The 26,130-nt window shown below is 41.3% G+C and overlaps 1 protein-coding gene across 3 annotated transcripts in view; it reads right to left on the reverse strand.

Moving 5' to 3' along the window:
* OSBPL6 (oxysterol binding protein like 6) overlaps positions 1–26,130 on the reverse strand; it is a 114,940-nt gene that overhangs the window by 80,660 nt on the left and 8,150 nt on the right. For all 3 annotated transcript variants that reach the window (XM_068966823.1, XM_068966821.1, XM_068966820.1), the window contains exon 2: positions 6,708–6,966. In XM_068966823.1, coding sequence (XP_068822924.1) covers positions 6,708–6,809 — 102 coding nt within the window. In that variant the 5' untranslated portion in view covers positions 6,810–6,966. The remainder of the gene's footprint in view (positions 1–6,707; positions 6,967–26,130) is intronic.

The following is a 26,130-nucleotide window of genomic DNA, read 5'->3' on the forward strand; positions in this document are numbered from 1 at the left end:
GAGAGGAGCCTGACAGACTACTGTCCATGGGATCGCAAAGATTTGGACACGACTGAGCAACTAACACTATCTGATAATAATTCATTCCAAATTCCAAGTTCCTGGAGCAACAGTATCTGATCTTCTGAAATGGTTTGATAACGACTCAAGTAAAAATAAGCATTGGCTCCAAACAGAGGCTTCACTTTAAACAATGTAGATCTGGGTTTCCCTGGTTGGCTCAGTGGTAAAGAATCTGCTTGCCAGTGCAGGAGACGGGTTTGATCCCTTATCCCAGAGGATCCCACATGCCTCAGAGCAACTAAACCCATGCCCCACCTCTACTGAGCCTCGCTTACAGCCTGGGAGCCGTAACTCCTGAGCCCATGCCCCACCACTACTGAGCCTTGCTCTTTAGCCTGGGAGCCATAACCACTGAACCCATGCCCACCACTACTGAGCCTCGCTTAGAGCCTGGGAGTCATAACCACTGAGCCCATGCCCCACCTCTACTGAGCCTCACTTACAGCCTGGGAGCCGTAACTCCTGAGCCCATGCCCCACCACTGTTGAAGTCCGTGTCCCTTCGTGCCTGCGCTCCATAACAAGAGAAGCCATCGCAATGAGAAGCCTGCACGCCACAACTAGAGAGCAGCCTCCGCTCACCCCAACTAGAGAAAAGCCTCCACAGCAATGAAAACCAGAACATCCAAAAATAAATAAATAAAATTATTTTAAAAAATGCTCCACATTAAAAAAAAAACTTTTTTAAAATGTAGGTCCTTGGTCTGATCCCAAACTACTGAAACTCTCAACAGTCTTGTATACTGCAAAAAATTCTCTAAAAAATGTAATTATAAGGGTAATTATCAAAACAAACAAACAAAACCCAATCAGCTTGCTATAATATTACTGCAAAATAAGTACTATGGGAGACCGGGAAACAACAACTCTTATTTTAGAGTTACCTCCCACCCCACCAATAGTTTTAATATCTAAGCAGAATGCTCCCATTGCTTTGCTTTTGTTTGGTATCTCTGCCTACATAAGCCCCAAGTCATTTATTCTACTGTACAGTTGCCATTAGCAGCAAGCAGGAGGGTCTGTGCTCTCCTGGTATCTTCTGCCACTTCTGGACCATCCCTCCTCTACTTCCAAAGCCCACTGTTTCTGGGAGACTCAACTCCTGACTATACTACTTTCTCTCCTTGCTGTCATCTCCCAGTTGCATGATCATTCCTTCACAGCTACCAAGGCCTCTGGAGCCTGGTTCACAATCTTCCTATCCATGCCAATCTCTCATTCACTTGCTTATTCAAATATATTCTGAGCTAAATTATATGCCAGGACTGCAGAAGGTGCTAGGGAGACATTATTAGACAAAATAAAACTTCTGTTTCCAGGGTGCCTGCACTGCAGTGATTAGGAGCAGAGGAAAGGGATACAAATGTAAACAGGTGAATATGTAACATGTCAGATAGTGGTTAATGCTCTGAAGACAAAAGCAGGTAAATGGACAGTGAGTGATGAGGATACACAGGGGAGGGTGGGGGAAGGCTGCCCAAAGAGGGTACGTTTGGAGAATGAGTCAAGAGTGTGAGCATATCTGGGGGTACTTGGAGGAAAAGCAAGCTGGTCTGAGGGAGCCCAGAATGCAAAGTCCCTGAGGTTAGGAGCATGCTTGGCACATCTAAGGAGGATGCCAGGGAGCACTACGTGGAACGCGGTAGGAGATAAGACCAGAAAGGTATATATCCAGGTTATGAATGACCTTGTAGACAATGGTCACAAGTTCACATATTTGGAGAGCGATGGGAAACCATTGGAGGCCTGGGCGCAGGTGAGAGGCTTGATCTGACTTAGTTTTAAAGGGACCACTCTGACTACTTTGTGAAAAATGACCTGAAGGTTAGTCAAAGGTAGAAGTAGGGAGACCAGTTAGAAGGATATGGCCATAGTCTGGGTGAGGAATGATGGTAGCTCAGACCAGGGCAGAGGGGGAGGAGAAGGGAAGTAGTGGTCAGATTCAGGACATCCTGAAGGCAGAACCAGTGGGATTCACTGAGGATCTGGACGCGCGGTGTGAAGAAAAGAGAGCAGTCGAGGATGGCTCCTGCACGGTTTGTGGCCTTACCAGTGGAAGGACAGAGTTGCTGTTTACTGAGATAAGGGGGACTGGGAAGGAGTAGATTTGAGAGAGAAATTAAGAGTTCAGTTTTGGACATGTCAAGTTTGAGATGCCCTCTTAGTATCCAAGTGGAGCTCTCCCTTGGTCACTTAAATATTATTGTGGTCAACTAATTGACATCCCGAATCAGGGTTCGTGAATTCAAATGCTTTCAGGGGTCAGGCAGAAAACACAAAATACTGAAATACAATAAGGAGAGGAAGAGACTGTGGCTGATGAGAGAGCAAATGCCTCATCTAAAGGGGAGGCCAACCCTGAGCCCAGTCTAGTGCTGCCATTTGGGATCTGGGCCCAGAGTTCCTTTACCTTCCCATTTCGAAACAGAAAGAAGAATCTGGACTTTCAACAACCAAACACTAGGGAAATAAAAAAGCTCCACAATCTAACACATTCAAGAAGTGCTCAGTTAAATCAAGTTCTGGCTGCAGGATTTATGGTGTCTTTAATTTATTAATTGCAAAAAACAACTGGGTTTAGCATTTCTCTAATCTACTTGACAGCAGAACCCTCTTTTCATGCAACATTTCAAGGGACAAGCATTCCTTGGACCATACTTTGGGAAATGCTGGTTATGCAAAAGTCCTAGACATCTAATCAACCTATTTCCTCTTCTAAAATTTTAGGGAGTGTATTTCTTGCATTTTCAGAATCAGAGTTGAACACACAAACACACATATACACAGATACAGCCAATTCTGTTAGCTGTTCTAACATCTAAAATCAGTCTTGAACGAAGTGTAAATGGAGCAGCTACTAAAGTCTTCCACATTGTTAAATACTAAGTGGGACCCTGACCCTCTCATTGGCGAAGAAACACTTAGTGAAACCACAGGGGCACTAAATCACTTCATTTCCCATCTCCTCTCCCTCCTTCACTGGTTGGGCTACATAATTTAGTGACAGGAAGGGCAGCCAATTACTACTATGCAGTTGGCAGATGTTCTTTGTTTATACTCGTCTATGAGGACAAATAAATCTGGATTGGCAAATCTGTAATAAAAAGACAAGACTAATATTGTTGCAGGTCTTTAAAGATATCCTCTAGGATACATTAAAATACTTGAGGTGCAAGGCTTGTCTCTGAAGAATCAGACTGTAAAGTCTGTTTAAAAGAGCTCGCAATATAGTTGAGGAGATCAGTACACAAAAAGATAACAAGGAAGTGTCAAATGTTGTCACAAAGTTCTATAAAGCTCAGAGAAAGGAAAGGTCAGCATGGGTTAGTGGCCAGTGAGAGTGTCACTTGACTAGTCCTTGAGGCACAGGAGGTATTGAGTTGAGAGGAGGGTGGTGGGAATCCATGCAGGAAAGTCAGGAGCAGGGATGGAGATAGGGAAGTTTTGGGAGCCATGAGCAGACAAGACTGTACAGGTTGGGAGGAAAATAGGACACTGCGGCTGGATCCAATCATGGTGGTCTCTTGATACTAAGTGAGGAAATCTGGCCTTAATCATGTAGGGAACTGAAAGTCTTTGAAATAATTTGAGCATGAATCTTCCAGATTCAGGAAATCTGAGCTCAGGAGGTCACAAGGAATCAGTGAAGCAAGAGTACTCTGCAGGACCCCAGGGTGAGGTGATGAGAATCTAGGCTAGGAAATGAGCAGTGAGACTAGAAAGAAATAAGGATATTATGAAGGAGGAAATAATCAATGGGACTTGTTAACCTAATACTGAATGTGGGAGAAACAAAGAAGAAAGAAATGACTTTGGCCTCGGATCTACACGAGAATGATTATCCTGATAGTAAACTGGTTTATACACACGGACTTAGGGTGACAAGGACACAGTTAAGTAGAAATGCCCTGTCAAGTAATTCATGGTCTGGAACTAGAACTTGGGAAGGGCAGGCAAATAATGTGCAGGAAGTCACCACTGTATGGCATGTACCGTGTGCTACAGCCTTTGCGTATACAATCAATTTAGGAGAGAAACAGGGATGGACTTTGCAATTTGGCACCATCTACATAGATGTCAAAGAATTGCTGCTTTTGAACTGTGGTGTTGGAGAAGACTCTTGAGAGTCCCTTGGACTGCAAGGAGGTCCAACCAGTCCATCCTAAAGGAGATCCGTCCTGGGTGTTCATTGGAAGGACTGATGCTGAAGCTGAAACTCCAGTACTTTGGCCACCTCATGCGAAGAGTTAACTCACTGGAAAGGACCCTGATGCTGGGAGGGATTGGGGATGCAGGAGGAGAAGGGGACGACAGAGGATGAGATGGCTGGATGGCCTCACCGACTCGATGCACATGAGTTTCGGTAAACTCCAGGAGTTGGTGATGGATGGGGAGGCCTGGCGTGCTGCGATTCATGGGGTCTCAAAGAGTGGGACATGACTGAGCGACTGAACTGAACTGAACATAGATGTCAGTCAAATCAGGAGAATGGTAACATTCAATGAAGACTAATTCATCATTTTCTCTATGTCCTTCACCATGAAAACAGCTATCACACACACACAAAAAAATAGATGCGCTAAAAACTACTACATCATAGTCAGCCACAAGACCACTCACATTTCCTGATTTCCTTAAGCTAATACAAGATTTTAACAAGTGATGAGACAGGGAGGGAAAAGAACTGGAATGGTTCTTTATTCCCCTCTCCCTTGAGGCAGATGAACAGATACAAAACAGGAGGCAGGAAGGAACCAGAGGAGAAAGTACTTGGGAGAGTTCCCCCCTGCTGAGATAAACAGGAATGAAAGTAAACTCTTTCCTTGAAGAAGAATAACCATGTGAATGTTTCTTATTTTTCTAGAATGCATTATCAGTTTGTAGACATGCTATTTTATTCCCATCATAAAACCTTCCATCCACAAACCAGCCAGGAGTCACACATTCCACCTCCAAACCTCCTCTGGTGGATCAGAGTCTCAGGTCCTCCCTGTTTTTTTGCATGCTCACCCCAGAGCTCAGGTAAAACAGGCAGTTCAATTAAGCCTGACAGATGTTTCTGCAACAGTCAGCAGCCTCTTCCATTTGCCATAGATCTCCAGGGTGAGCAGGGTCGATCCCTTCCTTCCCTCAGCAGCCAGAAGGCCACACTGCTTAAAATGCCTCTCAACTTAAATGCTCAGGGCAGGGGAAACGGAGAAGCCATGACAAGAGGGGACAGAGGCAGGTGAAGGGGAGCACGAAATTGCAAACTTAGAAAGCATCTCAGTGTGCAGTAGTAATTTAACTTAAATGTGTTTTCATCCATAGTACTCTTACTTTTTTTAAACTCGAAAGATGTAATGCAATAAACATTATAACTATGTGTAATCACAGATTCAGCTAATGATATAACTGCTTCTAATGAACAGAATGTAGATGTCCTCTCTGAATTCCCCTAGAATTTCTTGCTAAAAATAGGAAAGGGAGTTTGGAGTGGGAATTTGTAGACTGAGGGCTCTCTAAGGAACACCTCCAGAGGTGCATTCCCACCATCTAGAAGAAGGAATTCTCATGTGGAACTGGCATCTCAAGGCCCAAGTCTGTACTATGGAATATCAGATAACTGAGGTGAGCACTTCTAGCAAACTAGAAAAATAGCAAACTAAGCAAAATACTCTGAACATATAAAATAGGAGGGAAAAAACTGCATAATAATGTTCGCTAATTGGATGTCCCCCAAAAGGAAAGCTATTAGAAAAAGTTAACATCTGCTTATTGTGAAAGTCTATCACAAGATAAGATTATAATGGCAAATAATATTCAGTTAAGTGCTGGGCAAAAAAATTCACCTGTCTTGACAGAGAAGCGTATTCATATGACTAATCTCCATACAACCTTGCCTGTATTATAGCCACTAAAGTAGTAATAAAGCGAAAGCGGCTCAGTAGTGTCTGATTCTTTGCAACCCCATGGACTATGAATTCTCCAGGCCAGAATACTAGAGTGGGTAGCCGTTCCCTTCTCCAGGGGATCTTCCCAACCCAGGGATCGAATCCAGGTCCCCTGCATTGCAGGTGGATTCTTCCAGCTGAGCCACCAGGGAAGCCCAAAGTAGTAATAAAGTATCTTGTAAACAAAAATAATGTACAGAACACGCTACATGGAATAATTAAGCAATAATAATTTAATTTCTCTATTGACTTCAATTTCTTGATTCTACAATTATATTTGTAACCTCATTCCTGAATCTGTTACCAGATTCCCTGAAACTCCAAACAGAAGTTAGTGCCTGGCAGACCAATGAGAGACTTGTTGGAAGATACCAAGTCCCTTTCCACCTCCGCAAGTGAAGAAGAAATAGCAGAACATTCATGTTCCAGAAGCCACCTTCTGCCCCCAGGTACAGACATGAGGAGAACACTGAGGGCTTCCCTTGGCCACTCTTCCTGTGGCTTGTACTCTGAAAAAGGATTCTCAGTTATAGAAAAGCAAGAGCAAGATCTTCATGACATCATCAGGCAGATCTACAGAACACAGTGAGTTTTCCTGGGGAATAAATATCTTCACAACGGAAGTTTCAGAGTTAATCAGCAATCCCATCATATCCTGATGTTACTACAGTTGCTCCAAAATAACAAAACGCACTTTATACTCTTCTCTTACCTGCCGACTGTCCCTCTGGGAGGACGTCGAAGAGGAGGCACTTCTATGCGTGGGGGTGGATGTTTTATGAGCAGGGGATATGCCCTTCTCGTCTGAGCTCATAGCTGCAGTTACAGTCTAGTTGAACACACTGAAGACCATGCCAATCGTGTTTCAAATTCACAGACAAAGAAGCAGATGATTTTTCCAGCTTTAGTCCATCTCATGAATCAGGTTTGATGAGAAAAGAAGAGACAAATATTAAGGGTGTCCCAAACACCTAAAAGTAAAATGAACAAACAAACAAAAAAACCTCATGTAAATGATTTGAAAAAACATTACGTTAAAAATCACTTTATTTAGGAAACAAATATGAGAAGAAAAACTCTGACATATTACTAAATATTATTTCTTCTAGATTTTAAGGTGGAGGATAAAAGTGTTAATATGCAACAAACATCTGCCAACATGGAAAACAGGAAGAGACCATATGTTAAAGTGATATTCTTCCACTGTATTCTCATTGTTTTAAAGCAAATTACAATGTTATGTTCTGGACCTTCATGCCAAAGCACATCAGTTGCTTCCCCTGAAATGCAATTTCCCCTGCTCAAGGGATTATAATGGGAGCGCCGTCCATATCTGTTGCTGTTTAGTTCAGTTATTTCATACATGTGACAGTTAAATCCAACACAAAGAAGTCTGTGACAAAAGTGAAAGTGAAAAGAGTTGATGCATTTCATGCATCATATGATCCAGAGTTTGGGAAGGATCAAGGGATACGCCAGTCCATCCTAAAGGAAATCAGTTCTGAATGTTCACTGGAAGGACTGATGCTGAAGCTGAAACTCCAATACCTTGACCACCTGATGCGAAGAGCTGACTCACCTGAAAAGACCCTGATGCTGGGAAAGACTGAAGGCAGGAGGAGAAGGGGATGACAGAGGATGAGATGGTTGGATGGCATCACCGACTCAATGGACATGAGTCTGAGTAAACTCTGGGAGTTGGTGATGGACAGGGAGGCCTGGCAAGCTGCAGTCCATGGGGTCGCAAAGAGTCGGACACGACTGAGCGACTGAACTGAATGGAAGGGATACACGTATGCACAGTTATTTGCACTTCAAGACCATAGCACACCTACGCGTGACTCAACACCAACAGGCTCACAAGCATCTGCAGGCTGACAGGCATGTCCTGGAACTGGGGAAGTGATGGAGTTGCTTCAGTTATCCACAGCCAAGAGCCATGTCATTTTCCATTTGTATTCATATAAGGAAAAGTCTGTACTGAAACTACTGTGGCTAAACACTTGTCCCTGTTGTTCAACTGGCAGCACAGGTTTCTGGGAAAAAAATTTTTTAAGGTAAGCATGATAGTGTAAGATGAAAAGCTTATTCAACAATTTGTGTCCCCAAAGACTGACAACTAAAGTGAACTTTGTCCTCTTCTAAGAAAGTGGAAGGCCAAGTTCCAGGCCTAATCTAAATGCCTTGAAGGATAGGCATAGCCCCTTGGGTAAGTACTTTAGCACAAGTCAGGAACAAACAAACAAACAAAAAACCCTGCTAATGATGAAGAGATATCAATCTTTAGCCCGAAGAAAAGCGAGACCTCAACTTTTCAGTCCAGGGGCAGAGATGGTCAATGAGAGAAATCAAAAAAGGATGAAGATACATGGGGTATTAGGAGGACACACGGCAAGGGGAACTCACTGGGTCAGGAGGTCAGAGGTATCCCTGTGCAGGGGGGTTTAACCTGAGATCTGAAAGATGACAAGGAGTTAGCCAGGTTGTCTGGGTGTCCAACTGGGTGTGATCCAGAAATTCATGCTCGTCAATATCATCAGAACACATCGAGACAGTGACATGAGGCTCAAAGAAGAGCAGAGTTCAATTCCTGTAAGGCATGTTCAGCACTCAGATTTTTGTCCTACGTCTAAGAGACCATAAAGAGGTGAGGTATAACCAAATTTGTATGCTAAGAGATCACTTTGGCAGCCATGAGCAGAACCAGAATGGGGATGTAAAGAAGATAAGGGAAGCCCAGTTGGAAAATAAAGGATGATGAACCAGAGAGGTGGCAGGACCACTCTGCACCTGGTCCAGTCAGTTGTGTCTCGATAAGGGGGAGGAAGGGCCTCCCTGGCACCTCAAACTGTAAAGAATCTACCTGCAACATGGGACACCTGGGTTCAATCCCTGGGTTGGGAAGATCCCCTGAAGAAGAAAATGGCAACCCACTCCAGTATTTTTGCCTGGAGAATTCCATTGACAAAGGAGCCTGATGGGCTAGAATTCATGGGGTCACAAGAGTCAGACACTGCTGAGCGACTAACACACACACACACAAGGAAGGGGAAACAGCAGGGCTCAGGATGATTCCCAGGTCCCTGGTATTTCAAGCGAGAGCTGGCCAAAGGCAATCAGGATTGACAGCAGGTCGTGAGTATAGTTTCAGATGCATTAGCAGAGAGGCCCAACAGAGGCATTCAAATGGAGGCAAACACATGTGTCTGGAGTTCAGAGAAATTTAGGCTGGAGATGAATGTTTAATAGATTATGTTAACAATACAAATATATCAAGCAACTTACATATAGATCATGTAAACTCTGCTAGTACAAATAAATTTCATAAAGCCTATCATTGTATGGTTAAAACCTGCAACATTATGTTAACTGATTACGTGATCTCAAATGTAATCAGGATTTTATTGGTCAGCTGGCTATAGAGAATATTTGAAAGAACAATCCCAATAAGTAAAAGGCAAGTGACTATAAACTCGGAAAATTGGACTTTGCTTGTGGTCCCTTCACAAGATTTCAAAGCCATTGTCACCACAGGAAAAACAAAATCTACTTTTCCCCCAAATTGGAAGACTGTCTCTTGAAACAAAACTAGTGTTTGGACTAATAGACATGTAAAGAGCTGTAGAGCTTTCTCTTTGGCTTGAGATCATGTTTTGTTTAGTACTGGCAAGAGGCAGTAATAAGTCAACACTTATAAGACGATCAGCTAATCCTTCTCTTTCATGAGGTAGTCTAATAAATGTTCTCATGCCAAGCTCTGGTGCCAGCAAACAGAAAGCAAGAACACTGCTCAAATTCTTGATGTGAAGTTCTTTGCTTACTGGCCCAAGAATCTTTCAAAGTAGATGCTGATACCTGAGAAAAAAGTACGGAGGTTCTGTGATGTGCTCAAGTGCCCCAAGGGATGATGCTGAGACAACCTAACTCATTAAATTCTTATCCATTTGGAAGTAAATTTAACCCAACCTACATCAAGGGCCAACGTTTCCTCTGATGTACTTTTCTTTTTCCCCTAATAGCATCCAACTGCACTTTCCTCATTAACATCAATGCTAACACTTTGGTTTTTGTTTTAATTTAAAATGATATTTTCAGAATAACTTGTCTTTGAAGAAAGGGCAGCATTTTTGGTTGAATCATAATTATGAATATCTCAAATAATGTCAAGAATGAGGAAAAAGTGAGTAAGAGAATTTAATTCATTCCGTGAATTGTTTTTGAGGACACTGTTGTAACCTGCTGGGCTTTCCTGATGGTTCAGCCAGTAAAGAATCTGCCTGCAATGCAGCAAACACAGGAGATCCTGGTTGGATCCCTGGGTTGGGGAGATCCCCTGGAGGAGGAAAATGGCAACCCACTCCAGTACTGTTGCCTGAAAAATCCTATCGACAGAGGAGTCTGGTGGACTACAGTTCAAAGGGTGGCAAAGAGTCAGACACAACTGACCGACTAAGCATGCATGCATTGCTGTTTCTATTATTTTAAAAAATCTTCTTAAAAAAAAAGTTTCAAGTACCTAATATAAGGTTGAATGAAATGACCTTTAATGATCATTCCAATCTGATTATAAATCAAGTGTCTGATCAACGCTCTATTTCAAAATGCACTGACAAAAGTGTAAACTCTTTGGTAGGTTGCATCTATTTATTCTTTATTCCTAGAATGTAAGAAATGTTGTGACATTAAAAAATACTTATTTCATCTCTGTCAAAGCACATATTTAGAAACCATCTAAACAAAATTCTAGCCCTATTTTAGATCACAGATTTTTAAGTCAACACCAACATAATTCCTATACTCAATGAGAAAAGAATTGTGGCTGAAAATAACAGCAATACAAGAACCTAACATGTAATTTTCCTGTCTTATCCCTCCTTCACTTATCAGTGGGATCACTACAATTGTTTCTAAGTGTTATAACACTTGCATTTACAGTGAGTGACATAAAAATAAGATTTATGACCTATGGATCTAACTAAAGCAAAAGGTGGCAGGGAAGACTTTCAGAACTTGCTGTTTACAGGTATCATACATCATGCGTGTTCAGAAAAACATTTGAAACTGGGGACAACTTACCCCAGGCTAAGTTGTGATGCAGTAACAGAGAACTCCCAAATCTCAAGGGCCTACAAGAAAGGTTTATTTCTCACCCATTTACATGTCCATTAGAGGCTGGCTACTCTATACTGTCTTCATTCCAGGTCTAACAGCCCCATATGAAAAAGGAAAAGAGCCATGGCAAAACCATTAGACCGAAAGTTCTTAGAGCTTTCGCTTGTAGGCAGGACATGCTACTTAAACTCACAATTCTTATTGGCCAAAGCAAGTCATATGGACAAATGGAAGTCCATGAGGCATGAAAGTATAATTTTCTCAGTGATTACGTGGGCACAGTAATACGATGTATTGTATTTACCATACGGCTTCCCTGATAGCTCAGTGGTAAAGAACTTGCTTGCCTGTGTTGGAGATGTGGGTTCAAGCCCTGGATCGGGAAGATCCCCTGGGGAAGAAAATGACAACCCACTCCAGTCTTCTTGCCAGGAAAACCCCATGGACAGAGGAGCCTGGCAGGCTGCAGTCCATGAGGTGCAAAGAGTCAGATACAACTTAACAACTGAGAATGAACGCATAGGCCACCACATAGATATAACACAATACATTTCACCATCCTTCTAGTGGGACATTTAGATTGTATTCAGTCTATTCTGAAACAATGAGATTTATCATAGAAGGGTTCATGATAATTATATATTTCCACCTTTGATTATTATAAAATCACCCTTTGTTTTACTTTGATAGCATTTGATTTTTTTTTCCTGTTTGTAATTAATGAGATTTGGCCATGCTTTTAAACTTTCTACACTTTTGTATTATGTGTTCCTCTTAGTAATAATCATGTTAGGTTATTTAAAAAAAAAAAGAATTTCAGCTTTCCCCATTTCCATTTACTGTTTCACTAACAGTTCACCTTACCCCTGCCATACCATTTTATGCTATATTTTTTGGTTTGTCTTTGTTTCCTTTAATGCTTGACAGCTTTTCCTATATAATCTGCCTTTCTTTATACTACTGACTTTTCCATGGTTTTAACTGACTTTTATATTTGTCCTTAATTTGGAACATACAATTCTCCCTTTAAAATTCTATTTATTCTATTTATTTAAAATTCTATATAAATAGAATTAACTCCTTTAAGTTTCTCTCTCTCTTTTTTTTTTTAAGATCCATGCGGCTTGCAGGATCTTAGTTCTTTCAGGAGTCAAACCTATGCTGCTTTCCGTGGAAGTACAGAATCCTAACCACTGGCCCACAAGGGAATCCCCCTTTTCCCCTTTGTACTGTGTACTTAGTCACTCAGTTGTGTCTGACTCCTTGTGACCCCATGGACTGTAGGCTGCCAGCCTCCGTCCATGGACTTTCTCAGGTAAGAATACTGGAGTGGGTAGCCATTCTCTTCTCCAGGGAATCATCCCAAACCAGGGATTGGACTTGGGTCTCCTGCATTGCAGGTAGATTCTTTACCATCAAAGCCACCAGGGAAGCCTCATCCCCCCTTTAAGTCTCTCTAAATTATAGTGGAACCTGGGGTCTGTAAGTGACAGAGTCAAGAGTAACACAGTATCTTTCAAGTCTTCCCTTGCAATATAAGCCTCTCCTCCTCCTGCTGCTACCCTCCACCGCCCCAAATAAAAAAAAATTCTCCTGAGTCATTTCAAGTTGGTGATTTAATGTGGAGTGTTGCAGAACTGTACTTAGGATTCTAGAACAATAGGGAGGAGCTGACACGACTTTTTCTCTCTGGGGCCAACTGAGAGCTCTAAGTGTGAGGACAGACTGAGTAAAGCAGAGATTTTTCTTCCCTTGCAAGTCGTCTCCTGCTCCTCAAGACCAGCTGAGGTTCATCATAATCAGGCCCTGGGTAGACTTTCCTCAATGTCAGATCCCCTAGAACTGGGGTCTAGTCCTCAACATTTTGACATTAGACTCTGTTTTATGTTAGTGTTTGGGATATGGATAGCTTGCCTTTCTGGATTTGCATGACTATTTATAGAGAATTAGGAGGAGCCTCATGAGATAATTCTAGACACCAGCCACCTGGGGTAGGACATTCTTATCAACTGACCTTATCAAGGTAAATATCATTGTACTGCTGGGTGGAATAAATTATTTTCTATCAGGATTATCACCATAGCAACGAATGCCCATTGTCATTATATATCGTACTCATTACAATATCATTATATATTACAGCTTTTTTTTTCCTTAAAGAGAAAGGGTAGGAAAGCTTTATTTCTAAGGTCATTAATCTACAGATGAAGAAAAGAAAATTGAGGACTGATTTCAAGAGGGCAAGCTGGAGACTTCCAGAAAAGATGGCAGTGTGAGGTCTGATAAGGGTTTTCCTAGAAAATGACTAAAAGGATTTAAAAAAAAAAGACCATTATTACTTATTCTGGGGAATAGTGGCCACCACATGCTATAAAATCTAAGGAACCATTTAATTCAGGACAAAACCAGAATATATGAAAACCAACATGTGACTGCCCTTCTTAAGACAGTCAAGTGGTGTCATAGGAAGGAGGTCTGGGAAGCTCCTCCAGTTTCCTCCAATCTGGAGAGAAAGGTGGCAAGAGGCCTAGGGGAAAGGCTGGCCACAGATTACGAGCTTTCAGAGACCATGTAGGCACAGCTCTCCCAGCACAGCAAGGCCACAGGTACTTTGCCCTTTGCTGCTTCCCTTAACCTTGCCCTCTGATAAGCATCATGGACATGTCCTAATGCACCCTCAAAATACAGCTTCTAATCCCCAAGCTGGCCTCTGGTACAGTCATTTACAAAACTAAAAGGAATGAATACAGAAACAAACTCTCTACTTGTGACCATACAAGACTCTAATCCCTCCCCACACTCTAAAGGCTCTTTACATAATAAATGAATAAGACAAATCTATGTTCTTCCCTGGTGGTTCAGCGGGGACCACCTGCCTGCAATGCAGGAGGTGCAGGAGACACAAGTTCAATCCCTGGGTTGGGAAGATCCCCTCGAGAAGAAAATGACAACCCACTCCAGTATACTTGCCTGAGAAATCCCATGGACAGAAGAGCCTTGGTGGGCTACAGTCCATGGGGTCACAAAAGAGCTGGACATGATTTAGCAACAACAACAACAACAACAATGTTCTGTGTCACCCAGCCCTTCAAGATAAATATAGGGAAAGTAACTATAGTTACTCCTGGATTTATCAGTTTAACTATTTTATTTATTTATATTTCACTTTTAAATAAAGAAAACAGGAACCATAAATATAGAAACAAGGCTATAGAAAGTATATAGCCAAGGAACAGAAAACACTAAATTATGAGATAATCGTTGCATCTATAATAAACTAAAATAATAAGTCAAAGTTAGAATATTCTACAATCATCTTGACTTAAAAGGTACACCATCCATTTAATATCCATTTCCAAATATTTATGAACTCCTAACAAATACTGGAACACCTGCTTTTATATGTTTGTGTTCTTCTGTACACACACACACACGCACACACACACACTCCAACCCAGTATCAAGCTTAATGGTAAAAGATGATTTCCGTTTCCATTGATGTCAGCAACAAAATAATGATGCTGGCTGCTGTCCTACTGACACTGTGTTCTCAGAGTACTAACTTGTGAAAAATAAAACTGTCCAAGAGAAATGAATGAGAGAATCAAATGAAAATCAACCAGGAAAAAAAAAAAAGTTACAAAATACACACACACACACATACACACACACACGTATCTTCATTTTTAAGTTAAACAAGCCAGTCTGAAAAGAACACATACTGTATAATTCCATTTACATGACATTTTGGAAAAGGCAAAACTATGCAGACAGAGAAAAAGATCACTGGCTGCACGAAGTGGAGCACGGAGGATTTTTAGGGCAGTTAAACTATTCTGTACGACGCTATAATGGTCAACTTAAAGCACGTTTGTCAAAACTCATAGACTGCAGCCGAGAGCGAACCCTACAGTAAACTCTGGACTTGTCAGTATAGGTCCACTGTTCAAACTACTCTGGGGTGGGACACTGATAATGGGCAAGGCTATGTGTTTGCGGGGGGCAGGGGAACTCTGTGCTTTCTGCTCAATTTTGCTGTGAACTTAACCGATATTAAAGAACGGCTTTCAATTTTATTTTAAAAATTTAAAATATATTTTCTATTTTTATGCCTATAAAGTTGTGACGCATGAGCTCAGTTGCTCTGAGGCAGGTGGGATCTTCCCAGATCAGGAATGGAACCCATGTCTCCTTCATTGGCAGACAGATTCTTTATCACTGAGCTACCAGGGAAACCCATAATCTCTGTTACGCTCTAATATAATAATTACTTTATTTGAGAACTGTAACTTGCGCCGAGGTATTCTCTACTTGGGATACATGTCCCTAGATTTAATAATTATATATTCTTTCTAGCCTAGTTTTAATTTTGTACTTGGCACGAAATTTATATTCTAGGAACATAGAAAGTTCTTTCCTCCTATTTTGGGTTTTGTTGAGCTTGGGGCATGATGCATTGAATTGTTCTCAGAACTTCCAAAAATTGTTAATCATAAAGAGATTAGGGAATATTTCCTTATTCTGAAGAACCAAATTACCTTTTATACTCTTTCCCCAAGCAATCTTTCTTCTTTGGACATCTTCTAATTGATAAAACAAACAGCCTTTCAGAAAATTATCAATGAATAAAATATATATATATATATATATATATATATATATATAATTTGAGGTTGGAGTCCTAAAAAAGAGATCACCCACCTCCTTCCCAGCTTTCTCTATCATGTCAGAGGAAAATACCAATAAAAATATCAGTCTCTTACCACATGCCAGGCCTGGATGCCAAGCACTTTCCATACATTCTCTCAGGAACTCTCTTGTTATTCATAGTACACAGATGAAAAACGTAGGGCTGAGGAAGTTTATTAAACAGAGTCCTCATGGTGGTTTTCGAATCTATCTGACATGAAAGCCCACGCAACAAATTCTTTCATCATTGTTTACATGTAACCTGGGCTTCCCAGGTGGTGCCAGTGGTAAAGAACCTGCCTGCCAGTGCAGGAGACATGAGATGTGGGTTTAATCTGTGGGTCGGGAAGATCCCCTGGAGAAGGGCACGGCAACCCACTCTGGTATTGCTGCCTGGAGAATCCCAAGGACAGGGGAGCCTGGTGGGCTACAGCCCATAGGGTCTCAAAGAGCTGGACACAACTGAGCACATGTACACGAGCAACAGATCAGCCTGGCAGTACTACTGATGACATACAATACACGTTTACAGAGGTGCCTAGCCTGGGTTCATTAAGGTTTAGTGTGTTCTTTAAACCCCAGGAATGATCTGAAAAGTGTTGGCTATATGTGTATTTCATATCACTCAGGAGACATTCAATAGCTTTCAGTAGATTATCAAATAGCTAAAATAGTACATCCTTGGGGGTTCATATTTCTAGAAGCATTGTTATTAGTACAGGTTTAAAAAAAACATGGGGTACTTCACTGGTGGTCCCGTGGTTAAGCATCTGCCTGCCAATGCAGGGGACTTGGGTAGATCCCTGGTCGTGGAGAATTCCCCATGTCCAGGAGCAAATAAGTCCATGTTCCATAACTACTGAACCTATACTCTAGAACCCTCGAACTGCAACCACTGAGCTGCAGGTGAAGTCCGAGTGCCTAGAGGCTGTGCTTGACGACAAGAGAAGGTACTGCAACTAGAGAGGAGGCCCCACTCTGTGAAACAAGAGGAAAATCTGGGCGCAGCAATGAGGACCCAGCACAGCCAAAAAGATAAACAAATAAAGAACTTTAAAAAAATGGCACAAAAGGTGTACAACATATTTAATATGAGATCACAAGACATTTGATTCTGATGGGAGCATATGCCGTGGGCATTCCTGACAAGGCCACTTTGATACCATCACTTGATAATTTTACCAGTGCTAATTTTTCAAGAATTTTGCCAGCCACTTTCCTTCATATTTGGTTTCTGACCCTTGCTAATCTGTTTTGAAAGGAAGCTCGGTAATGTCATAATTTATATTTTAATGGAAAAAATAATATTATGAAATGTTTCCCATGACTGCTAATAGGTACTGAGTGAGGGCTTTTTGGCAATAACAGGAAACATCAAAGATGTTTGCCTCTGCTTTGCGACCTTGAATCATGATTCATAAATCCACTTTGGGCGTGTGTAAACCCTTACTGAGGCATCAAGTGACATGAGTGCTCTGCTCATGGCCCGTTCTCCAGAGCAATTTCCTGTCAAAGCAAGTTTCTGTACTGAGTTGAGGTATGCTTAAGAACTGGCTAAAGCAAACAAAATGGCTTAGGTTAAAAATGTTCCTGAGTTAACTCTGGTGCATTGCTACTGGGAAGGCAGAACTGGTGTAACCGCTACTGAATGTGGTATGGTGGTTCCCCAGAAAATTAAAAACAGAATTACCATATGACTCAGTAATTCCAATTCAGGGTATCTGCCCAAAAGAACTGAGAGCAGCAACTGGAACTGAGATATGTATTCCCATATTTGTAACACCGTTATTCCTAATAGCCAGAAGCTAGAAGCAATTGAAGAGTTTATCAATAAATGGATAAAATGTGGTATATTCATACAGGGATAACTCAGAGATACTGCAAGATCAGTTCTAGACCATGGCAATACAGCGAGTCACATGACTTTTTGGTTTCCCAGTGTATATAAAAATTATGTTTACATTATACTGTAGTCTATTGAGTGTGCAATAGCACTGTATCTCGGGCTTCCCTATTAGCTCAGCTGGTAAAGAATCTGCCTGCAATGCAGGAGACCCTGGTTTGATTCCTGGGTCAGGAAGAACCCCTGGAGAAGGGATAGGCTACCCACTCCAGTATTCTTGGGCTTCCCTGGTGGCTCAGATGGTGAAGAACCTGACTGCAATGTGGGATACCTGGGCTCAATCCCTGGGTTGGGAAGATCCCCTGGAGAAGAGCATACAAACTCACTCCAGTATTCTTGCCTGGAGAATCTCCATGGACAGAGGAGCCTGGTGGGCTATAGGCTATGCAGTCGGAAAGAATTGGACACAGCTGAGCGACTAAGCACAGCTTAGTCTTTTATGTCTAAAAGAAAGTGTATCCCTTAATTTAAAAATACAAAATAAAAAACAATTACAATAGTAACATTAAAGATCATTGATCATAGACCACCATAACAAATCTAATAGTTATGGAAAAGTTTGAAATACTGTGAGAATTACCAAGAGGCAACACAGAAACATGAAGTGAGCAAATGCTATTGGAAAAACGGCACCAATAGCCTTGCTTCATGCAGGATTGTCACAAACCTTCAATTTGTAAAAGACACAGTAGCTGCAAAGCACAATAAAGTCAAGTGAAATAAAGTACTGTGTGTCTGCAGAATGCAATATTATTCAACCTTCAAAAGGAAGGAAATTCTGACACATGCTACAACATGGATGAAACTTGAAGAGGTTACGCTAAGTGATACAAACTGGACACAAAAGGACCAATATGGTATGATTCTATCTGGTAGAGTACTATATGAAATGCTCAGAGTAGTCAAGTGAATAGAGAGAGAAAGCAGAAGGGTGGTTGCCATGGTCTATGAGGCAAGGGAAATGGAGTTAGTATTTAATAGGTACAGGGTCTCTGTTCGGAAGATGAAAAAGTTCTCATGATACAAAGTGGTTTGTGTAAATCCCTTTGGGCTGCTATAACTAAATATTGTGTGGCTTATAGCCAAAAGCACTGATTTCTCCCAGTCCTGAAGGCTGGGAAGTCTATGATCGCGGCACTGGAAGACACTCTTCGAGTGCACCGGTGGCTCACTTCTCACTGTGTCCTCAGATGGCAGAAGGAGGCAAGGGATCTCTCTGGGTTTCTTATAAGGGAACTAATTCCATTCATGACTCAATCATCTCTCAAAGGCCGCACCTCCTAATACCATCACCTTAGGGATTAGGGTTTCAACCTGGATTTTAGGGAGCACACAAACATCCAGACCTGACATGAATGCGGTTATCTTCAGACACACTGTGTGCATAATTGATCCTATAAGAACATTTTTTATTTTTGTAAAATATACATAAACAACTTACAGGAGTTTTCTTACAAGGGTTTTTTTTTGTTTTGTTTTTGATTCTTTGGGAATCAACAATATATACATAAAATGAATATTTTACATAGTGGGGGTGATAGTTACAGAACAATGTGAGTGCATTTAATGCCACTGAAATGCATGCTTAAAAATTATTAAAATGGTAAATTTTATGTATATTTTGCAACAATAAAAATGTCCCTGTATAATCACTATGGGGTTTCCCACATGGTGCTAGTGGTAAAGAACCTGCCTGTCAATGCAGGACACATAAGAGACACGAGTTCAATCCCTGGGTTGGGAAGATCCCCGGAGAAGGGCACGGCAACTCACTCCAGTATTCTTGCCTGGAGAATCCCATGGACAGAGGAGTCTGACAGGCTATTGTTCGGAAGGTCACACAGAGTTGGGCACAACTGAAGCAACTCAGCATACATGCACATGAGAAAATATAATCAGCTATAATTACTTTTGTAGTACGCAGGCATTAATTTTACATTATTTTGTGCTCAGGTTTCCTTTTCTTTATAAAACTTTTCCTAATCTACTAGAGAAAATTGTGACTTCAATCTGTTTTATACTATTTCTATACATATGCACATATATTGGACATACACTGCACTGTGTTTATTTGTATGGATCCTGCACAATCTTTGAGGGTGGGGACTCGGTCACTTTCAACATTATAGTCTGATGTCACGGGCCACAAAATCCACTCAGATTGTTTCCTGGGCTTACCATTATATAGTTAAGACTTAAAGCCTCCATTCTACACATTAAGTACAGTTGACTATGCACACAGTCTGCCTGAAGATAACCACACTCACACCAGTTATCTGATTTTATTATATTTGCCCAAAGATAATTCAAAATAACCCAAGTGATTTGCAGACTGGAGTTCCCTATCTGTTCATCAGTCAGCTAGAGAGAAAGACTGTACAAAGTTCAACATTCCCAAGAGAAAACCTCTTGGTTGTCCTGAAAAAAGACCCACCAGGCTGCTAATGGTGCTCTAGAGGCCTGGAGCATTATTAAGCTCTGTTCTCCCAGGTGCAGAGTTGTACATTAGAAGTGGGAATGGAGGCAGCAGTGTAATTCTTTTAAAGCACTGCCTGATAGGTTAGGTTGGGTACACAATTACTCCACCTGCCACCTACCTAATTTACTATCCATTATCTTCCCAATAACAGATATTTCAGAAGGCTTCAGCAGCATTTTAAAAAACTGTTACCCCTCCAGAACACCATTGTTTATGCAGACCTTTACCCATATCTCAGATTGCCTATAATTAAGTTTTCCTTGCGCTGGGCATTCAGCATGAATGTTGGTTTCAATTACTGCTCATTCATTGTTACAAGAGGGAAGAAACAGCTGGCAATAACCAAAGATCTACTATTGCCAGGCCCAGCTTCTTCCGCCTTGTGAATGCAATTCCCTGGAGCATCGCAATCTCTGCACACATCTAGTGGTTACTGGAGCAGGCTTGAACGGGCTCAGGAGCCAACAGCACACACTTCTCCCCAGCTCGGCCTCCAGAGACATAACCCCTGGAAACCGGGTTCAGCCATGGTGGGAGTATGGACGCCATACTCCGTGCCTTTTTTCTTTTTTTTTTTGAGAGTTGAGTTTTAAACATTTATCTGTGCACCGTGGCCCATATCGAGTGGCGTTTTTTCCTTTTATGTTTACACTAAAAAAAATCTCATTGATTGCCTGGGTTAGAGATGAATCCCAACTCTGCCAGTTCCACGCTATGAAACCTCGAACAGTTTACTTAGTTTCTCTGTGCCTCACTTTCTCCATCTATAAAACACAGATAATATCCTACTTCACGGAATTGTGAGAAGTAAATGCAATAGTCTATGCAAAATGCTGAGTATTATTACACATGCTCTTCTGACCCACCCTCAGAAGACTCTGTGAGGGGAAACAGGCTGGCGGGCACACTGTGTATCCAAGAGGCCTTTGCCTTCCTCCCAGAATAGCTTGTTCAGGACGCTTCAGTCTCAAGGCTTTCCATTTTGAGACTGATTTGATCTATGATGCTATTTTATTAAGAGTCTCTATGTAAAAGCTTTGCCAATTTTCCATCAAAGGATAAAAAGTATTTGGAAGAAAAATGCTAAATTAATTTAAAAATCCACAAAATAGAAAACAACATACCACTGTATGTCTTTAAATGAATTTTCTAGCCTATTCTTATTAAAAATAAGCTTAAAATAAATACAAGAGAACAATCAAATAATGTACTTATTAAGATTATTTTAGTGTCAAAAATACTCGAGATACTGATATGAAGTAAAGGAATGGGGTCCTGATGGTTTGAGGTTCGGATAGTGTCAAATTCATGCTATATTATAAATAACAAAGAAATGGATGAAAAAATACCTGACTTTGAACTTTTTATCAGATTTTTTCCTTTTTTATCAGATCACGTGATCTTACATCTCAGGGTCTTTGCTTCCTCTGCAAAGGGAAGATACTTCTGTGCCCAAGTTACATTGTGAGATTTTATGAGAATCAAGAAAGAAAGAATCCCTTTAAAATACACATACACATCTTAGAGTAAAGCTGGCAGATTGAACAGAGTGAAAGGTCAGGGCAAGGTCGGGCGTGTTGAGGCATGCCTGGGCATGCCCGGGCATGTCGGGACATGTCCCGGCAGAGAGCCGCAGACAAGCCCCGGAGGCGGGCCGACAACCAAGCCGTCCAATCAGGAGCCGACACGGAGCCCTCGCCGTCCAATTAGGAGCTGACACGGAGCCCTTGGACACCAATCACTGCTGAGCCCGCATTTTCTTCCTTATATGGGAGCCCGGCCCGGGCTATAAAACCCTTCCCCACCCCTCATACCTCACAGACTCCCTTTGCTTCGCAGACCCCCCTCGCTTCCTTGCTCACCTGCCCCCGGGAGTTCTGCCCGAGAGCGACCGCCCAATAAAAGGCCCTGATCAACGGTCCATAGGGGTGGCTCTTTCTTCCCTCGGCGTTTCTTACACAGAGGATCTATTTCACTTCAAAACACCACTGAAAAGAACAGGAAAGGGACTTTTTTTCTTTAAGTAGAACTTTGTAAGAGTGATGAGGACAGAACCTGGGGACTGGAAAACAGATAAACGTGGAAAAATTGTTATCTGAGTCATTAGTGAGTTCAGTTGAAAAGACAGTGAGTGGAAGTTTAAGGAATTCAAAGTAAGGCCTAAAATGTCACTTGATACTGAATTGTGATAAAGAAAGGCTACTGTTCCACCAGATTTTAAGTTTGGGAAATGCCAGTGCTATCGACAACAGAAGTTTTGAAAGGTGGTATCAGGAACATGCCACCTGGGAACTTATTCCAAATTCAAAGTCTTTTTTTTCTAACTGATGTACAATTGGTTTACAATATTGCATCAGTTTCAGGTGTACAGCATAGCAATTCAGTACTTTTACAGATTATATTCCATTATGGGCTTCCCTGGTGGTAGTAGTGGCAAAGAACCTGCCTGCTAACGCAGGACACATAAGAGGTGCAGTTTTGATCCCTGGGTTGGGAAGATCCCCTGGAGGAGGGCATGGCAATCCACACCAGAATTCTTGTCTGGAGAATCCCAAGGATAGAGGAGCCTGGTGGGCTACAGTCCATACGGTCGCATAGAGTTGAACATGACTGAAGTGACTTAGCACAGCACACATAGGTTATTACAAGATAATGGATATAATTCTCTATTCTATGTAGTAAATCCTTATTGCTTACCTATTCTACCAATTCGTATTTGTTAATCCTATAGCATTGGTTTGTCCTTCTCCCTCTTCCCTCTCCCTTTTGGTAACCCAAGTTTGTTTTCCATATCTGTGAGTTTGCTTCCATTTCATATATGCATGCATTTGTATTATTTCTTAGATTCCACACAGAAGTGCTATCATACAGTATTTGTCTTTCTGTATGACTTAACTTCACCAAGCATAATATTCTCTAGGTCCGTCTATGTTGCTACAAATGGCAATATTTCATTATTTATGGCTGAGTAATACTCCAGTAGATGCATGCACATGTGCATACACACACACACGCACGCGCGCACGTGCGCGCACACACACACACACACACACACACTCTCTCTCTCTCTCTCTTCTTAATCCAACTGTCTGTTGATGGGCACTTGGGTTGCTTCCATGTCTTGGTTAATTATATGTGTTGGAGTGCATGTCTCGATTTAGTGTTTTTGTTTTTTTCCAGATACCCAGGAATAGAATTTCCAAATGAAATCCTAATGAAATTTTCAATGAAATTCATCCATACCAATGAACCAAATACTCTGAGGCTCAAGACTCTGTGTTTTAACAAACCTGTAACTATGCAGCACGTGATGATTACCAACGGGGCCCTGCTCTTCACAGGGCATAATTATATAGCATTAGACACAGATTCACTCCCAAGGGAAAGACTGAAAGCCTCAAAAATGAAGGAATTTTAAAGATTTTTCCTGTAAAGTTTAAAAAAATAATAATAATTTTAAATGATAACTAAAGTATATATATTTTAGTATTTCTAGAAATGGACTTTATGTTACAAAACTATTTCTGAAAACTTCAGAAAGCTCATGGAAAAATTTTACTACAAAACAGTACCTCCATTTATGAATAAAAAAGAAAATAAAGCAAAAAGCTCTAACATGAACCAACAGGACTTTGTTGTCTACTAATCCTTGGGATTGCAAAATTTCTCGGATTCCAGATTCAGAAACAGAAAGACATAATCCAGTCACTGCCACTGACTAGAACGGAGGTCAGTAAGCTTTTTATGTAAGGGTCTAGCATATATACAACCTCACTGCAGCTATTCAATACTACCATTGTTCAGCAGTTCCCCCTTCTGCGTGGTTTTGATTTCTGATATTTCAGTTATCCATGGTCAACCATGATCTGAAAAATATTAAATGGAAAATTTCAGAAATAATTCATTTACCTTAAACTGCATGCCGTGCTGAGCAGTGTGATAAAATCTCCTGCCATCCTGCTCTGTCCTGCCCAGGTCATGAATCATGTCTGTGTTGAGCATATCCTACCTATGAATCACTCAGTAGCTGTCTGGGTTATCAGATCATTGGCTATAGTATCATAGTGTTTGTGTTCAACTAACCCTTACTTGACTTAAGAATGGCCCCCAAATGCAAGAGTAGTGATGCTGGCAATTCAGATCTGCCAAAGAGAAGCCATAACGTCTTGCCTTTAAGTGAAAAGGTGAAAGTTCTTGACTCAATAAGTAAAGAAAAAAACTGTATGTGGAAGTTGATAAGATCTACAGTAAGAATGAATCTTTACTGGTGAAATTGTAAAGAACAAAAAAGAAATTTGTGCTGGTTGTGCTATCATACCTCAAACTGCAAAAGTTAGGGCCACAGTGCGTAAGTGCTTAGTAAAGATGGAAAAGGCATTACATTTGTATAATATTTTGAAAGAGACCACATTCACATAACTTTTATTAGAGTATATTGTTATAATTATTCTATTTTATTATTATTAATCTCTTACTGTGCCTAATTATAAGTAAAACTTTATCAGAGGTATGTATAATTAGGAAAAAACAGTATATAGTGGGTTCAGCCCTATCCACAGTTTTTAGCATCCACGGAGAGTCTTGGAATCCATCTCTCATGGATAAAGGGGGATTACAGTAGCTGGAAAGGAGCCATAGACAACATGTACCTCAATAAGCATAGCTTGTTCCAGTAAAACTTTATTTACAAGCTTTATTTGCAAGCTTGTGGGCTATAATTTGCTGACTCCTGAACCAGATTTTGAATGACTAGGAAGCATTCTTGGGATGGGATACTACAGAGTACTTTCAAAGATTATAGATTACCAAAGAGTTTCCCATGGCAGGCTTGTTCAGTTCAGTTCAGTTCAGTCGCTCAGTTGTGTCCGACTCTTTGCAACCCCATGAATCGCAGCACACCAGGCCTCCCTGTCCATCACCAACTCCCAGAGTTCACTCAGACTCACGTCCATCTAGTCGGTGATGCCATCCAGCCATCTCATCCTCTGTCGTCCCCTTCTCCTCCTGCCCCCAATCCCTCCCAGCATCAGTCTTTTCCAATGAGTCAACTCTTTGCATGAGGTGGCCAAAGTACTGGAGTTTCAGCTTTAGCATCAGTCCTTCCAAAGAACACCCAGGGCTGATCTCCTTTAGAATGGACTGGTTGGATCTCCTTGCAGTCCAAGGGACTCGCAAGAGTCTTTTCCAACACCACAGTTCAAAAGCATCAATTCTTCGGCGCTCAGCTTTCTTCACAGTCCAACCCTCACATCCATACATGATCACTGGAAAGACCATAGCCTTGACTAGACGGACCTTAGTTGGCAAAGTAATGTCTCTGCTTTTGAATATGCTATCTAGGTTGGTCATAACTTTCCTTCCAAGGAGTAAGCGTCTTTTAATTTCATGGCTGCAGTCACCATCTGCAGTGATTTTGGAGCCCCCCAAAATAAAGTCTGACATTGTTTCCACTGTTTCCCCATCTATTTGCCATGAAGTGATGGGACCAGATGCCATGATCTTTGTTTTGTGAATGTTGAGCTTTAAGCCAACTTTTTCACTCCCCTCTTTCACTTTCATCAAATTTGACCTTGGAATATGGAATGAAGCAGGGCAAAGGCTAATAGAGTTCTGCCAAGAGAATGCACTGGTCATAGCAAACACCCTCTTCCAACAACACAAGAGACGACTCTACACATGGCCATCACCAGATGGTCAACACCAAAATCAGACTGATTATATTCTTTGCAGCCAAAGATGGAGGAGCTCTATACAGTCAACAAAAACAAGACCAGGAGCTGACTGTAGCTCAGATCATGAACTCCTTATTGCCAAATTCAGACTTAAATTGAAGAAAGGAGGGAAAACCACTAGACCATTCAGGTATGACCTAAATAAAATCCCTTATGATTATACAGTGGAAGTGAGAAATAGATTTAAGGGACTAGATCTGATAGAGTGCCTGATGAACTA

This window comes from Capricornis sumatraensis, chromosome 3 (genome assembly GCF_032405125.1).
Source record: "Capricornis sumatraensis isolate serow.1 chromosome 3, serow.2, whole genome shotgun sequence".
In the NCBI taxonomy this organism is placed as follows: Eukaryota; Metazoa; Chordata; class Mammalia; order Artiodactyla; family Bovidae; genus Capricornis; species Capricornis sumatraensis.